Source organism: Notechis scutatus, chromosome 5 (genome assembly GCF_049901735.1).
Source record: "Notechis scutatus isolate UNSWTSFEM ecotype Mainland chromosome 5, rNotScu1.2, whole genome shotgun sequence".
Classification (NCBI taxonomy): Eukaryota; Metazoa; Chordata; class Lepidosauria; order Squamata; family Elapidae; genus Notechis; species Notechis scutatus.
Genome location: NC_142013.1, coordinates 67,812,696 through 67,830,688, shown reverse-complemented (window position 1 = coordinate 67,830,688; position 17,993 = coordinate 67,812,696). Strand labels below are relative to the sequence as shown.

The 17,993-nt window shown below is 38.9% G+C and overlaps 1 protein-coding gene across 1 annotated transcript in view; it reads right to left on the bottom strand.

Moving 5' to 3' along the window:
* Positions 1 to 11,616: 11,616 nt before the first annotated feature.
* Positions 11,617 to 17,993, bottom strand: part of ACOT9 (acyl-CoA thioesterase 9) — a 29,273-nt gene continuing 22,896 nt past the window's right edge. The window contains exons 14-16 of the mRNA XM_087966905.1: positions 16,644 to 16,731; positions 13,458 to 13,608; positions 11,617 to 13,042 (exon numbers count right to left, since the gene is read on the bottom strand). Of these exons, the coding sequence (XP_087823031.1) occupies positions 12,978 to 13,042; positions 13,458 to 13,608; positions 16,644 to 16,731 (304 nt within the window). The 3' untranslated portion in view covers positions 11,617 to 12,977. The remainder of the gene's footprint in view (positions 13,043 to 13,457; positions 13,609 to 16,643; positions 16,732 to 17,993) is intronic.

Genomic DNA, 17,993 nt, shown 5'->3' with positions numbered 1-17,993 from the left:
GCTTTCTATAATTTCGTAAATGCCAAACTGAAAGACTCAGAAACTATCCCACCCCCTAAAAGAGCCTATCTAGTAAGATGAAGCTGTTAAGGCCAACCTCTTTAATACATTCTTCAGTTCAGTCTTCGTTGACAGCAGTGGCTGCTGCCCCACATTTCCTAGTTGTACCACAACAAATTGTAATAATTTACTACATATTGATTTTACAGTAGATAACGTTGAAATGGCACTAAGTAACCTAAAGCCAGTTCTATCTATTGGCCCTGATGGAATATGTGCCTACTTTTTGAAAAAGTTTGCCACTGCCTTAGCTGAACCTCTATGCACAATCTATGAGGTATCTTTTAGAAGCAGCTCCTTGCCCAACTTATGGTCATTAGCCACGGTCATACCTATTTTTAAAAAGGGAGAGCCTAATCTAGTAGAAAATTACAGACCAATCTCACTGTGTTGCATCACCTGTAAAGTCATGGAATCAATTATAAACCAATCCATCACCCTCCACTTAGAAACAAATAACCTGCTTTCTAACAAGCAGTTTGGTTTCAGAAAAAATTTGTCCTGAAATCTGCAACTCCTACACGGCAGAAACATTTGGACTGCACATCTTGACTAGGGTAAAGCAATAGATGCAATTTACATAGACTTCTGCAAAGCCTTTGATTCAGTGGTGCATGAAAAACTACTGTTGAAACTAAATTCTTACTGCATCTCCAGATCCCTGTACAAGTGGATAGCTGCGTTCCTGTCAAACAGGCAACAAATAGTCAAAATAGGGAGGGTACCAGTTGACAGCAGTGTCCCCCAAGGCAGTGTTTTAGGACCTGCACTCTTTCTGCTTCACATCAACACCAATGCAAACATATTAAAAGCAGCTGTGTCCTCTTCGCCAATGACATAAAATTATTTAACACCACTGACAATGCTGCTGCCTTACAACGAGACCTTGACTGTGTGTCAGAATGGTCACATAATTGGCAACTCCAAATTTCAACTAATAAATGCTCTGTCCTACACATTGGCAATAAAAATCAGAACATCAAATACAAGTTGGACAGAAATGATCTCGTAGGCGACCCTTACTTTGTCAAGGACCTAGGAGTACTCATCTGAAACGATCTAAGCCCCAGAGCTCACTGTAACAGCATTGCCAAAAAGGCATTAAGAGTTGTTAACCTTATTTTGTGAAACTTCTTCTCCGGTAACATTGAATTGCTAACTAGGGCATACAAAACCTTTGCCAGACCAACTCTTGAATACAACTCGTCCATCTGGAATCCACGCTGTACATCGGATATTAACACAATTGAGCAGGTTCAGAGGTATTTCTCAAGAAGAGTACTCCACTCCTTTACTCATAATAGAATTCCCTGTGCCTACAGGCTTGAAATTTTGGGCTTAGACAATCTGAAACTGCGCTGCCTGCGGTCCAATCTAAGCATAGTTGTCTGCTACAACATCTTGCCTGCCAACAACTTCTTCAGCTTCAACCATAATAATACACAGGCAAACAATCGATACAAACTCAAGGTAAACTGCTCCAAACTCGATTGCAGAAAATATGACTTCAGCAACGGAGTGGGTAACGCCTGGAATGTTCTACCCGACTCCATTGTTACAGCTTCAATCTCAAACTCTCTACCGTGGACCTCACCCCATTCTTAAGAGGTCCTTAAAGGGGGCTTGCATAAGTGCACCAGCGTGCCTACCATCCCTGTCTTACTGTCCCCATTTATCTGTATTTACTTCCTTTGTTCATGTTTATGTTCATACACTATACTTGTTATCTTGTACATGTTTGACAAATAAATAAGTTAATCCTGCTTAATTAAAAGCCATGTGCAAGGACCAACAATTACCTAAAGTTGAATCCAAGAGATTATCCAAGTGAAGTAAATTCCAAAGTAAACCCCTGCAGCCCTAATCAGGATATATATATAATCTGTAGGTCTAGGTGTGTTCGGGTCTTTTCCCATGTAAGATTAAGAGTATCTTGGCGACGTTTCGGTGAGGTCCCACTCGCCATCCTCAGGCTGGTGCTTTCGGCTTCGTACCAGTGCAAGCAGTGTGTGATCGGAGCTGCCGTCTCTATAAATACTGGTGGTGGGGGCTGGTGTGCTGGGCTGGTTGGCTGCGCTGCTGCCTCTTGATTGGTTGATGGAGTTGATGTTGGTATAATGGGCTGTGTGATGGCCTTGTGAGTTTTGTTGTGGAGATATCCTGGATCTTGTGCTGTAATCTCCTGGGTCGTTTGTTTTGTAGTGATCTTTTTTCCATTAGCCTCTCATGTTTTAACGGCTTGGGTAATGGGTTGTGTGATGGGCTTGAGAGTTCTTATATTGTGGTTTCCTGGGTCCTGCGTTGTAATCTGGGTCGTTTGTGTTTTGATCTCTTTTCCATTAGCCTCCTGTGTAGTAACAGCTTGAGTAATGGGTTGTGTGATGACCTTGTGAGACTTGTTGCTGTGGTATCCTTGGTCTTGTGCTGTAATATCCTGGGTCATTTGCTGTGTTTCAACTTCTTGAGTTCTTGTGCTGTAATTTCCTGAGTTTTCTAATGTGATATCCTGAGCGGGTGGCTGTGATGTAGCATTCTGGGTTTTAGTCTGGCTTTGAGTTTGGGGTCTGGGTCTGTGTTCTTGGCGTGTGTCAGCTTGTATATATAATTATTCAAATTATTACTATTCTATAACTAGTGCTTCTCACTGTTCTGAAAAATGTTATACTATTTCCCATATAGTGGATCCTTATACTTGATATGCTTACCAAAATCTTCACAGTGGTTTTTAGAAGAGAATTGACACTTGAAAATTTCCATAGTTGTAGCCAATATTATTTTGAACTTAGCATGCATTTTTAATGACCTTAAAATCCAACCAAAAGAAAAATAAACAGAATATGGTTTCTAAATTATATTAATTCCTAGCAATCTAATTTTTTAAATACCAAATCTATCATCTTGGACCTTTTCATAACATATAATTCTGAGTCTGCCATTGATCTATGTATTATTATTATCTCATTTAGTGAAGAAATGGATCACTGTATTCTCCATTAATTGGAGCTTTCAACTCATAACGAAGACAGAGCATTGTACTTGAACATGATTGATCAGTATACTTGATTCAGACAAAAGATATTTCAGTCATGTCATAAGATCCACTAATTAACATGTTTTGTTTTTAGATATAAATCAATATTTTGTAAAAATTATTCAAGGAAACATGTAAAAAAATCTAAGAAGCACAATTAACAAACTGTGTTGACCCGGGGCAAGGCACAGAGGCAGCACAGCTTGCTGATAGTTCAAACTCCCCTTTATTGCTCCAACTTTCCCCCAAACGTTCCCAAGTTTATGTTAAGTCCCAGAGCAAAGCGCTCAGGCATACCTCTGGCAGCCTCTGACTGTAAGTAGTCCAGGAAAACACTGTTAGCACAATGGCTTCAAGGCAAGAAGTCCAGTGAGGCAAGGAAACAAAGCAGCAATAAAGCAAGAAGTCCAGTGAGGCAAAGAAACAAAGCAGCAATAAGTCCAGCGAAATCTAGACGTCAGCAATGGCGCACAAAACTCCACGAATTCAGCACTTGTTCCCAACAAGTGCCCCTCCTCAAAGCACCTCAAGTCTCAGTCCCCAGGTTGCCTTGTGAAGAGGGGCAGGGCGCTCTCCTCCCAAGTCATCAGGTCAGCCACCGCTGCTCCTGCCTTCTCCCCACTCTCCGTGCTTGAGGATCAGGAGGGGGCGGTCCTTGTCATCTGACCTCTATCACTCCTCATCTCCACTGTCTGCCCTCTTTTCTCCTTCTCTCAGACATCCTGCCCCCGTTCTTCCCTGCTGGCAAGCTGTCCCAGGCCCAAAGGACCTGGGGCTGCCTCATCCTACTCCTCCCCACATTCCACCGGAGCCAACGAGGCTGCCCCCTCCACCTCGGTTGGCCCCAGCTCTGGCTCATCTTCTTTCACGAACTTGGGCTCTGACGGGGCCATGACACAAATGTTGTCTCATTTGGATTTAGCTTTAAGCAGTTCATTCATACTAAGTATTCTATTAATGACAGCAGAACTATCCTGAAGTAAAAGAAAATAGAAATTGCGAACATAGAGAGCTATTTGTACAGGAACATGGAAACAAAATGTTACAAAATAAATACCTGCACACCCCTACCTACTGAAAATTCAGTGATGCTTGCTGTAGTCTTAGAACAAAGTAGCACACCAGCCTGTTGCCAATATTGTTCAGGTGAAAAGCTGGAATAAGTGCCCCGATTTAATCCTATTTAAGTAATTCGCAATTCAAATATCTGCTTCAAGTTTTAATAGTCATTTTACTCAATGTTGGTAAACTTAAGTATAAAAGAGTTATTTAATAGCCTAGAAAGTATTAATAACTCAGATTTAAAAATTCAGAGTCCATATTTCCTTATAAACTACAAACATTACTATGATGTACATAAAAGGTCGTGATATTTCTCAGTCTATTTTAATTGCATGGTTTTCAAACTTTGAAACTTTGAGATAGTTTTTTGTAATTATTTTTCTGTCAAGAAAGCTCCTGAATATTTTAGATCTTCTCAGAAGTTTCAGGTGATTTTTCCCCCTATTCTTACAATGCCAAGAAATAATCAGAACCATTGTTTTCTAATTGTGTGGGATCAAATCATCTGCAACATCATACCACAGATAAATTTTAATAATGATGGCAAGTCAATCTGATTTTCAGAGACGCTTATATGCTTCTGTTAGTTTTTTCTGTGAAAACTCTGAAGTTTCAAAAATATCTTCAAGATTCCTTGAGCATTAGAAAATCATTTTAATCCAACTGTGGCTCCCATGTGCTCACCACCTATGTGAAAAAGAAAGCGAAAGACAAACCAGGCAGAATGTCCATCCAGGAAAAAGAAAACGGAAAGGCAGAAAGAGCCAGGCAAAAAGTCACATCCTTCTACCCCTGGGTCACTTCACCCTTCCAGAGAGAAGCCAGTTTCAATCCAGTTTCTGGGGTGGAGCACAGAGTGGGGCACACAGGCAGCCTCCCCTGAGCAGTGCCAGCTGGAAATCAGGTGGCAAGGTAAACCCCTCCCCAAAAGCTCCAGGCACTAAAATAGGCCCATCTCTCTTCAGCAGCTGCCCAGGGCCACCAGAGGGCAAGGCCAGCATCTACCAGTACTGAAACGCAGTGGTGCAGGACCAAAGCAGCAAGGGGAGGAGGAGGCAGCAGCCACAGCCAGGCAGGTGTTCTGCTAGGTGGCAGCAGGAACCAAAAAAAGCCCCTCCAGCAGCGGACATGGCTGATGCATAGCGGTGATGGAGACCTTTCACTATCACTTCCCCCTGTCTCCAAAACAGCAGAAAGGGACCAGGTAAAGAGACTGAGCCTCCCACACCCATCCTCCATAGCATGGCATCCGACTTGGGAGGGGAGTGAAAGGGAAGAGGTGGGCTGTTAGCCAGGTCATTGAATGGGTGGGGGAGGTTGTAGTGGTCTGGCTGCGGGGGTCCTTAGGTACGCAGCTCCAGGGCGCATATGACTGTTCCCCCACCACCTGCTTCGTCTGACCTCGTGGCAGTACCACACGCCCTCCTGCCATTGCAGCCGCGAGCAACCAGATGATGGGACAGAGTAGGTGGGGTCTTAACTAGGGCTTATTTTTGGAGTGGGACTTATACTTATTTTTGTTAGTAGGTGCATGCATAAAAATCAAGCTAGGCCTTATTTTGGGGGTGGGTCTTATTTTTTTGGAAAACACGGTAATTTTAAAAAACTTTTAAAAAACAACTACCAATCAACACAATGAGATTTTTTATGGATCCAAAAGGAAAGGGGGAAAATATCTTAATTGGCCCAATATAGTGTCCCCACTTTATGTTGCATGCGTTGAAATAATGTACAAGTTTTGAAATAGGTATAGGAATTTTGGTAGAATACTCATTTTAATCGAAGCAATCCTGCCCAATAAAGAAAGCTGCAACTTACTCCAAGATTCTAAATCATTCTTTACTTGTTGGAGTAATTTATCGTAATTATTCTCTTTAAGTGATTTACATTGTGGTGTTAGCCATATTCCTAGGTATTTGACTTTCTTTGTTACATGTATTCCCATCCTTGCCTCTAATTCTTTTTTCTGATCTTCTGTTAGGTTTTTGGTCATTAATTTTGTTTTTTTTAATTGATTTTAAGTCCTGCAACTTCGCCGAATCGTTCTAATTCTTTTATTAAATTGTGTCCTTTTTCTGTTGGTTCTTCCAAAAAGAAGACCATGTCACCAGCAAACACTTGTAATTTGTATTCTTCTGATTTGATCTTCAATCCTTTAATTTCAGAATCATGCCTAATACGTGTTAAAAGTGATTCTAGAGCGAATATGAAGAGAAGAGGTGAGAGAGGGCAGCCCTGTCTAACACCTTTTTCTATTTTTATTGGACCTGTTTGTTCCCCATTTATTAATATATTGGCCTGTTGTGTGTCGTAAATTGTTGTTATGATATTTTCAAATTTAGTGCCAAGATTCATGTTGTAAATTTTTTGAATTAGAAAGTACCAATTTAAATTATCAAATGCTTTTTCTGCGTCTAAAAACATAAGTGCGAATTGTTTCTCCGGATGGGCTTCATAAAATTCTAAGACATCTATAACTGTTCTTAAATTGTTCTTTATTTGTCGAGACGGGAGGAATCCATTTTGGTCTTTGTGAATGTGTGGGTTTAAAACTTGTTTTAATCTATTAGCTATAATGGAAGAGAATAATTTATAATCAGCGTTTAGGAGTGAGATTGGTCTGTAATTATTAATGTATCTGTGGTCAGCATCCTCCTTTGGGATCAGCGAAATCAATGCTCCCCTCCACGAGTCTGGCATCTTAGCTGCTAGAAGTACCTCATTGAACACTTCCAACATCAGTGGTCCAATTAATTCGAGGGTTGCTTTATATAATTCTGCCGGAATCCCATCTGGTCCTAGAGATTTGTTATTACTTTGATTCTCTATTGCTGACTTCAATTCGGACCATGTAATGTCTTTATTTAGTAATTCTGTCCATTCCTCTCCAATTACTTTGTCATTCATTTCCTCTAGATAGTTTCTTATTTTATCCTCGTTAAGTTCTTCCTTTTTATATAATTTTTCAAAGTATTTATGAGTATTTATGACTTTTTTCTTCTCTATCTCGTGTTGTAAATCGCCCTTCTCATCCATTAATTGGTGTATCAATCTCTTTTCTTTCCCTTTTTTAAGTTTATGGGATAACCATCTTCCTGGTTTATTTGCATACTCAAAATAAATTTGCTTAGTCATTTTCAGATTTATTTCCATTTTTTTCTTGTTCAAATTGGTTCAATTTATGTTTAGTAGTTATTAACTGATTTTGTATTTTTGGTTTTTGGGGGTTTTTTTGTAATTGAATTTCTAATTCCTTAATTTGTTGTAATTTGTTTTGTTGGGCATATTTTCTTTTATTTCTCATGGCATTATAAGAGATTGTTATTCCTCTTATGATTGCCTTCATTGTATCCCAGATAATTTGTTTCGAAGTTGCTTCATTGTCATTTTCCTTTAGGAAATAATTCCTCTTTCAGCTTACTAATATACTCTTCTTCACTTATTAAATGAGTGTTTAGAGTCAATCTTTTTTTTTTATTTTCTCCTGCCTCTCCAAATTATATGAATTGGGTTATGGTCGGCTCATTCGTTTGGTAAAATTTCGATTTCTTTTATTTCATTTGCCAATTCCCCATTCATCCAGGCCATGTCTATTCTTGTCCATATTTTATGCGGGTTAGAGTAATATGTAAATTGTTTATCTTCTGGGTTTAATTTTCTCCATAAATCTACTAAATTTAATTCTTTCATCATATCCTTACAAGACTTAGAGAGTTCTATTTTCCCTTTTTTGTTCTTACTCGCGTTACTATGGTCTTTTTGATAGTCAGCAATAGAGTTAAAGTCGCCTATCATACAGATGTTCCTTTTTTCAAAACCTATTATTTTTTGGTGTAGTTCTTTAAAAAAATGTCCTTGTTCTTCATTTGGAGCATAAATTGCTACCAATAAAAATGTAACAAAATTAATCGAGATTTGTACAACCAGAGTTCTTCCTTCCGGGTCTGACCAAATTAAATCCGCTTTTAAGTCGTCTTTCACGTATATTGCAATTCCTTTCTTTTTATGTTTATCTGCTGGTGCCGTGAATAGCTTCCCTAGTTTCGGGCAAATTAAATATCTTTCATCATTTTTCCTAATATGTGTTTCTTGTAAACATATTATATCGGCGTTTTGTTTAGTTAGTTTGGTTAATATCCTTTTCCTTTTAGATGTTGAGTTTAAACCATTTATATTGATAGAAAGGAGTTTCTTTCCTTCCTCCATTTAACTAGGTCTGTTTCGCTTTTTGTCTTGTGATAATTCAGCTCTCTTCTTGTGGTTGTTGTGGGATTGGTTCTTCTCTCTCTTGATGTGGGTTGTCGTTCCCTTGGTTTGGGGGGGGGTCCTTCTTTTTTTATTTCTATAGCGATTTCGGTCTTCCTGCAGATTCCTTTTGGTTTCCTCCTTTGTGTTTTGCTCATCCGTGCCTACTAACTGTTCGTGGAAGTCTTGTGCGTGTTCCATAGAGTCTATTTTAATTTTTCTTTCTTTCCATGTTATTAGCATCCCTTCCAGGATTAACCATTTGAATGGGATTCCTTTTTTGTTTAAAGAATCGGCTAGAAATTTGTAATCTTGTCTTATGACCCTCACTTTCCTTGGGATTTGCTTAAGGATCATAATCTCTTTGCCCTTGTATGTTATTGTTTCATCTCTCGACAGTCTGAGTATTAAATCTCTCACACACCTTCTTGTGAAGCGGATGTGAATCTCTCTCGGACAATTGTGGCGTCTTGCGTAACTAGTGCTGACTCTATAAACCTCGTCGAATTCCTTGAGTAGATCATCTTTATCTTTCTCTAACAGTTCGGCCAATAATCCTGCCATTAGCTGCTCTAATTCTTCATTCTTCGATTCCTCCACGTTCTGAAATCTCAGATATGCCGCTGCTTTATCCATTTCTAGATGGTCCAGGGAATCTTCCGTTTCTCTAGTTACGTTTTTTTAATTCTTCGTCTACCCTTTCTAGATTCTTCTCCATTCGTTCTGTCCTTATCTCTATTTCTTTTATCATTGTTTCATTTTTTTCCATTGCCTGTTGCAGTGTCCCAATCTTATCCTCTACTTTAAGTATATCTGCTTTCATTTCCGCTTTTAGCTTTCCCATCTCTTTCTTTAATTAGCTGATGTCCGCTCTAGTTTCGTTATGGTTCTTGATCATTATTTCTTGCATTTTGGACATTGATTCTTGCAAAGATAGTAGGGTGGCTTGTATATTAGCATTGGAAACGTTGGGTTGTTTTTCTCCTGTTAAAGATTCTTCAATAGTTTTTTGAATTGTTGGTGAAGCTGATGTCAAGGTGGTCGTTAAGGTCGGGGTAGTCTTCCTTCCCGTTTTCAGGGCCGTGGTTGTTGTGGAGGTCATCTCTTTTAGAATTTGTTTTTGCTGTTGAACTATGTTAATTATATTATCCCAAATCACCATTCAGGGTTACTGCCCCTAAAGTAAGGTTTCAGGTCTAATTACTTGGATTACCAAAACGTGTTATTTTTGATTCTATGTCTTCAATCAGGCATGTAGTTTGCACAATCTATATTCCCGTATTATAGAGCGCTATCCGATACTATATAATATTCTCTATGATAAGTTTGTATGACAAATATAAATATGTATAACAAATAATATATCAAACCAAACCCAATTACAACTTTAAATTTTTTTTTCTAAGTCTATATAAACCTTTGTCTTATGCTATAAGTTAATATTGAATATTCTAAATCAGCAATATTTTACAATCCTTATTGTTGCTAATTATTCAAAGCAATCAAATCAATTAGCACTTAAATCTGTAGAAATCAGTATACCTTTTCTAAGTAAATAAATTTATCAATGTTATTGGGGGGGAAAAGAGAGAGAGAAAGAGTGAGAAGAAAAGGATTTACCTTAGCATCAGGAAATCAATAAGTAGAAGACAAGATATTAAGTTTGTGAAAATAATGCCAAGGTAGGATTCAAGAAGATAGAGTAGAGTGGTAAAGGAATAGAATTATAAGGTCAAAATTAAAGCTAAGGTTTTTTGGGATTTTGTATTTCTTTTCCGGCACACCGGAAGGAGGATGGTGGGAAGTGCTGACTAATCGCTGTCAACAGTCAGCCTTTCCCAGACTTCAATTAGTCTCTTTCTTCTTCTTTTTTCTTTTCCCAACACTTTTAAGTCCAATGTCCTAATCTCCTTCGCTTATTGCTTTCACCTCAATCCAATAGTGCTCTCCTCCCAATCGCTTAGAAGTCTGTCATACAAACAGTGTTAAATAGAGTCTGTAATCTTGTTACACTAAATTCAAAGAGTCAAAGTATTGCTTTCAGCGCCACATTTCTTTCTCCTCCGTCGCCTCCCTCCTCTTCGGGTTTTACTTAGAGACTAATCCCACTCACAAGCTCGAGTCCACAAAACTCTTAATTTTCCGGTATTCTTCTTCTCTCCACAAACTTCTCCTTTCAGACGCTGTAATCGACACTTTCACTCTGACAATCAAGCCTTTCCACCCACGCTTGTCGCGCTTTCGCTTTTCTAGCCGCTTTTCTCCCTGGCTTCCGACAAATAGGGCTCACAATAAGGGAAAAGAAATCTCACGCCAGTCTCACTCTTCACTGCTGTAGTCTTTCTGCACCTCTTTCTACACCGATCTTACAGGCTGTCACTTTCTCGCTTAATCACGTCAGTGGCAGACCGGACTTTGGAGCCGCCATATGCTGGCAGCTGGATCTTTCGCGCTGGGCTCAGGGGCTCTTCCCTTCGTTGCCAGGAGGTTGCCTTCCCCCACACTGCAACCCGAGGGTCCCCTACGCCGACACGAATCCCTCCGGGGTTCGTGTATCCTCTGGGGATCGCTCCAAACGCAAGAAAAGGTATTAGAAAACCGCAGCTGGGCTTCTCCACCTCTGCACGTCCCTGTCCTGCCACTGAAAGTTCCTGCAATCCCAATTAAATTACATAATTTTTTTTTTGAAGAACTAAATAAGATAACACTCAATTTCATTTGGCAGGGAAAGAAAGCTAGAATCAATGTAAAGGCATTACAAGATCTGAAGAGTAGAGGGGGATTTGCACTTCCAAATTGGGAATTATATTATACAGCAGCCACCTTATTATGGCTAAAAGATTGGGTGAACTTACTCAATAAAAGAACACTACTATTAGAGGGTCACGATTTGCAGAGAGGTTGGCACGCCTTCTTATGGGAGGTGGGGAAACCCAAGCAGTCATATTTTCATAGACACCTTATTAGGGATTCTCTATTAACTAACTGGAAAAAAGTAAGGAAAAAACACTATCTAAAAGTACCGATTTGGCTATCAACAATGGAGGCAATGGTTCACCCCAACAATTTGGATATCTCAAAAATGATCAAATATAAAGATCTATTAGACTCACAAGGAAATCTGAAAACACGACAAGAATTACAAGAATGAGGATTTAAAATTAAACCATTGGGCTTATCTTCAAATACACAGTAGATATAAACAAGACAATAAAGACTTTGGAATTTATAACCAACCTCAGCACTTAGATAAAATTTTATTAGGATCAAACAAAAAGAATATAACCAAATTTTACAAATACTTACTGGAAGCAGAATTAGAACAAGAGATAGTCAAAGGAAATATGATAGCCTGGAGCAAGAATATTGGACGGAGTATTACACTAACAGAATGGGAAAGGATTTGGAACAGAAATAACAAGATCACAAAATCGGCAGCCTACAAAGAAAATGCATACAAAATGTTTTATAGATGGCACCTTCCCCCTTCGAGGTTGGCGAAGATGCACCCCAACACGAGTCCAAAATGCTGGAAATGCAAAAGCATAGATGGAACTTTTTTCCACATGTGGTGGTCATGTAAGGAAACCCAGAAATATTGGCAAAGAATCAGGAAATGGCTGGAGGAGATAACCAAAGAACAAATCAAATATAAACCAGAGTCCTTCCTTTTAGGGATTTTTGACAAACAATTATCAAAAAAGACGAAATACATAATTATACATATCTTAACAGCGGCCAGGCTAGCGTTTGCTCAGTGCTGGAAACTACCCCATACACCCACTGAACAGATGATTATTCAGAAAATCTTAGACTGCGCAGAAATGGACAAATTAACTCTAGCCTTAAAAAACAGAGTCCTCAATATATTACAATAACTGGAATTCCTGGTATAATTGGTTAAATCAAAGATAGATTGTGCATAAGATAAACTTAGTCAAGGGTAATTCAAATATAGATACCGATAAAATGTGCGTATACGATATAACTTAAGAAGAAAAGATCTTACAAACTCAAAAATGAAGAAGTTTTTAATTGTTCACCTTCTTCTCTTTTCTTTTTCTTTCTTTTTCCTTCTTTTTTGTGTTTCCTTCTTTCTTTTCTGCTGGCCTTTCTTGGCTGTGTTATTTGTGTATATGTTGTAGATGTTTTTTTTAATTGTAAAATTAATAAAATTTGTTTAAAAAAAAAAAGAAATAATGTACAAGTTTTTAAAAATATGAAAGATATTCAGAAGCATTGTTCTATACTATTTTCTATATGTCCTATTCAATAGTAGCTTTTTTCTTTTTGCTACTGGCTATTTTATTACACAATATTTTGCCCATCCCAATAATAATTGGACCCTCAGCAAGATATTCTATATTTGTTTTATGCTTAAACATATGAATCATATGCAATGAGAACATTAAAATATTTGTATAAATAGTAACAAAAATACTTTGATAGAAATCCAAAACCTTTATAATATTTCTGTACTGTTTCAAGTTTTGGGGGTAAAAATACTTTTCTGTTCTTTCTGATAACCACTATGTTTGAAGTTTCCAAGGTCATCCAAAGCTATAATTCTATGCAGATCCTATGTTGTGTTTTCTTTCATAACTGAATCAAAGTGCCGTTTTCCATCCAAATACAACATAGATTCTGAAAGAAAAGCAAGAATGTCAAGTTTCATAAGATCACATAATCAATTGAAAGCTCAGGGCTTTTTTATTTTTCATAATTTTCTTTACATATTAATTTTTTAAGCCTGCTATTTCCAGATAGATAAAACAAGTGTTCTCGTCTTCATCATAAGAATGCTTAATTAGTTCTTTAATATAAAATAATTTGTATAATACAAACTGAAGAAACTGAAGATCATTATAGAGGTGGTATAACAGATGAAATACTGAAAGTAAACTGAAAGCTGATTAGTATGCTATAGTACCAGATAAATGAAGCTATGAGAGAAAAAACAAGCAGGATCATATTTCTAAAGGTCACAACTTTTAAATTCATTGATTATAAATTAATTTTTTATTCACATAGACAGTGAGATATTGAAATGACTACTCACCACCGTATGTCTTGGGAACAACATCTGGTATTTCCTTCTCTATCATAAATGTGAAATGGAAGACATTGGTTGTATGGTGTACTCTGGTGTCTGGATCATACACTTCACTATGCACCCGAACCTGGATATTATTTTTTTCAGTATAACATACCTTTAAAAATTAAAAATTAGGATCACCTGGTTATTGGGTATAAACTTTCAAAAATGAATAAAGGATGCATGACATTTTATTACAGGTAGTCCTCCTCTATAACAATTTGTTCAGCAATAGTTCAAAGTTACGAGGATTGGTTACAATTGGTCATTGAAGTTCCAGCCATCCCAGCGCCTCACTGGTCATGTGATCACAATCTGGGCACTTGGCAACTAGTTCACACTTCCAACTGGTTGCCAAGCTCCTCGCTATTACATAACCACCATCTGCAACAAAGGTGCTTTTTCAAGAGACAACTGGACTTTCTGGTTTTTCTTTGAAGACATTTCACTTCTCATTCAAGGAGCTTCTTCAGTTTTGATTGAAGAACAATCAACTGGTGGAATAGCTTTCCTTCAGAAGTTGTGGGAGCTTCATCACTGGAAACTTTCAAGAAAAGACTGGACTGCCATTTGTCAGAAATGGTGTAGGATCTCCTGCTTGGGCAGGAGGTTGGACTAGAAGACCTACAAGATCCCCTCAAACTCTGAATGGAAGGATTTGTACTCCTTGTAGACAGCTGGTCATTTGCATTTTTTTAGAGAGTCATTAAGGCCTGGAGATTTATCTGTGTTATCAGGATCACCTGAATGGTGCAAATGGGTGTGGAGCCTTCTTGGAACTGTTGAAAGGACTGTGTTGTAAACTGGAGATAGATGATGTCATATCCCCCTCTGTTGAGAGAGGACTGTTCAATTTTGACATAGATGCCCTATTTGACCCCTCTTTCCTCTCTGTCCAAAATGTGGACTTTGCTGTCTCAAAAGAGTGGCCTTTGTTTTTTAAATGCAGATGCACTGCTGAATCTAGTCCTGATGGGTTTGTTCTCCTATGTTGTGCCATATGTTTATGAAGTGGTTGTTTCCCCAATGTACAGATCTGCACAAGGCTCACTGTATTATACTGCATATAGCACATTGCTAAGTTTGTGTCGGGGTGTTTTATCCTTGGGGCGGACAAGCTTCTGCCTTAGTGTATTTTGGGGGTTGAAGTGTGCACATACGTTGTGTTGGCTGAAGATTCTCCTGAACTTTTCAATATTCCTGCAATGTATGGAATGACATTGCTGTTTATTATTCTCTTCATTGTCTGTTATACAGGAGCTCCTGTAGAGTTTTTTTTGAGATTTGTTGAAGGCCCACTTGGGATAGACATACATTCTGTGAGCTTCCTTCAGTGGTGGGATTCAAATAATTTAATAACCGGTTCTCTTCCCTAATGACTGGCTGGGTAGGTGTGGCTGGGTGGTCATGTGACTGGGTGGGCATAGCCAATTTGACATCACTCACATGAGTGGTGCCTGCTTGGGCCAGGCGGGGTTGGGGAGGGACTCCAGGGGTCTCTGGTGGCTGGGGCAGGAGGAAAGAAAGAGGGAAAGCGCCCCGCTGGCCAGGCACTGAAGCGCCATCAAAGACGAGGTTTTTGTAGGCAGAAGAGCCTGCCCCACCCACCACCACCCAAATGCCCTTGCTTCCCCCAAATATTTCTTTGCCTACCTGATTTCCAGCTCCGTTGCATTTCTTGCAGTCGTACACAGGGAAACAAAAGTTTGTGGGACTAAAAAAACTTCTATCAATCAAATCCAACTTCTCACAACAACAACAACAAAAAGATCTTGCGAGGAGTGAACTTATTTTTTAGTCCCACAAACTTGTTTCCCTGCACATGACAGTGAGAAACACAACAGAGCTGGAAATCAGGTAGGCAAAGAAATGGGGGAAGCAAGGGCATCTGGGCGATGGTGGGTAGAGCAAGAACCGTGGTGCTGCGCTGCAATGGAAAAATAGGCAACGGAGTGGCCGATGCAAGGGAAGGAAGAGGCCACTTTCCCTCTTTTCCTGCTCTTCCTCCTTCTCTTGTGCCGACCGATCGCTACATTTCCCATTTCTCGATTGGAGCACAGTGCCCAGGATCCACTTTGATAGCCGGGGGGGAATAATTTTCCTGGCCAAACTAACCCCACAGTCTCTCCTATATTGGGCCCAATTTTGATCGTGCTGACAACTTAATTCCTCACCCCTCTTACTTTTGCCTGCAGACTGACCAACATCCCCTGTACACAGCTCCATGGGGAGGGGGGAATCCCTCCAATTCTTCACCTTCCCACCCAAGCTCTTGTGAGCATCAACTCCTTGTCTCTATGGTAACAACCCCCCCCCCGTTCCTCGGAAACCTTGCCTCTTAAAGGAGCCACGTCCAGAAGGCTGAAACAGCTGTGAGACAAGCACCCTCAGAAACAGCCTTTTGGCAAAAGGTGGAAAAGCTAGCCATGCGAGGAGTGGCTGGGAGAGAGGGGTGGGGTAGGGCCAGCCAATGGTGGAATCAGCCAGCAGAAACCATTAGCAACTGGCTGAATCCCATCACTGGCTTCCTTGATTCCTTGATTAGTTCTTTTAGCAAAACGTCTTCAAAGAAAAACCAGAAAGTCCAGTTCCCTCTTGAAAAAGCACCTTTGGGACAACCATGACCTGGATTACTGAGAATCCCCATAGACAGCATCTGCAACCTTTCTTATTGGCTTCCGCAGAAAGTCAATGGAGAAGACATCAAGGAAGGTTGCAAGTCACTGGGGAAGTCTTCCCCACCCTTATACTCTCTGCCAGCATCTCTGTGCTTGCATTGTGCCGGCCATTTGCACACACCTTGTACCCTCACACACACCCTTCCTCCCTCCCCAACCCCCCCCCAATCATTTACCTTACAAGCCAGCATGAGATTTGCAACTTCCTGCTGGCTTCCCCAATGACATTGGTTATAGGAAGTCAGCAGGAAGTTGCCTTACCTAACAATCATGTGCGGCTTAGTTAATGACAGCAACCATGATTGCAGAGATTGCTAGTGAAGCAGTCACGCAAATTCCAATTTCCATTTTAAGTGAAGGACTTCTCATATTTAAAGAAGATCAGTATTTATCCAACTTCTTAATGTTCAAAGATGGGAGTATTCCAAACATTTTAAAGTAGTTTGATCTATTAATATGTTTAGTCTATTACCTGGGAAGAGAGTAATAGTAAGGATCCAATTTCAACTGGTTTTTGAAACATAATATCATCTACAGCTACCACATAAGGTCTGGAGTTTCTGGTGTATGAAAAAAACAATGGAATCATGCATATTTACACATACACATATTTTTAAAAGATGTACATGTATTGCTTTATATTTTAAATTATATTCCATGTTAGAAACTTATTATGATCCTGAAATGTATTAATAAATAATATAAAACATTAGTACGGTATATAAAATAGACATTAATTATACATATTTTCCAAACTCTTTGGACTACAGATTCCCAGGTGTACATGTCAATCCAGTAAAAGAAAATCTGAGGGAATCCTCGATTACTGCTCAAATTCGTAACTGCTTACTGTAGTATACTATACACACAGTAGTAAGTATAAAGACTTCATTATTTCACTAAGCTATAATCAGCTTAAGCATCCAAGGAGCTGATTTTACAGTTCATAAGCTATTATTCAATAAGCTATTTTACAATGAGTAAAAATAACAACAGATATATGTTATTTAAAAACAAGGTGAACTATTAGGTGGAATTCCACAACCATTCAAATATAATATGATTTTCTAATAAAAAAATATTTGATTTATACTGCACTTGTTTTCCTTTCCACCAGTGCCAAGAGCATACATCCCTACATTTGAATGCAAAAATACATAATTGGTAACATCAGATATGATATTAATAATTTCCTTTGTAAGTGAAACTTGATCAAATGCTAAAGGGTACACCTAAAAAAGAATGTCTCCAGGGAGCACAAGATCTTTGCAACTTTGTAAGATAACATAGACTCAAATTTTCCATCAACATAATCTACTAATTATCTGCAAATTATCCTTTCTCCTGTCTTTTCTCTACTGCAGCTCCCTATAGCTAGCAATAACTCTTAGCCTTCTTATCCCTCTGTTTCTCTGCACTGGTGATATTTGTTCCTTACACACTGTCTAGTAACATCATCAATAGCTATTGAATTTATTGCAATGATACTTGCTTATTTATTAAATAAATATTGTTTCTTACAGCTGCCACAATCTTGAATTGGTAATATTGACTGCTCTGTGAACCCAATACAGATAGTCTTTGACTTACAGCCATTCATTTAGTGACCATTCAAAGTTACAACAGCATTGAAACAGCATATTTATGTCTGTTTTTCACATGATCATTGCAGCATCCCCCTGGTCATATGATCAAAATTTGGATACTTGGCAACTGGCATATATTTATGTCCCAGGGTCATGTGATCATCCTTTACAACCTTCTGACAAGCAAAGTCAGTGGGGAATCCAGATTCACTTAACAACTGTGTTACTAAATTAAC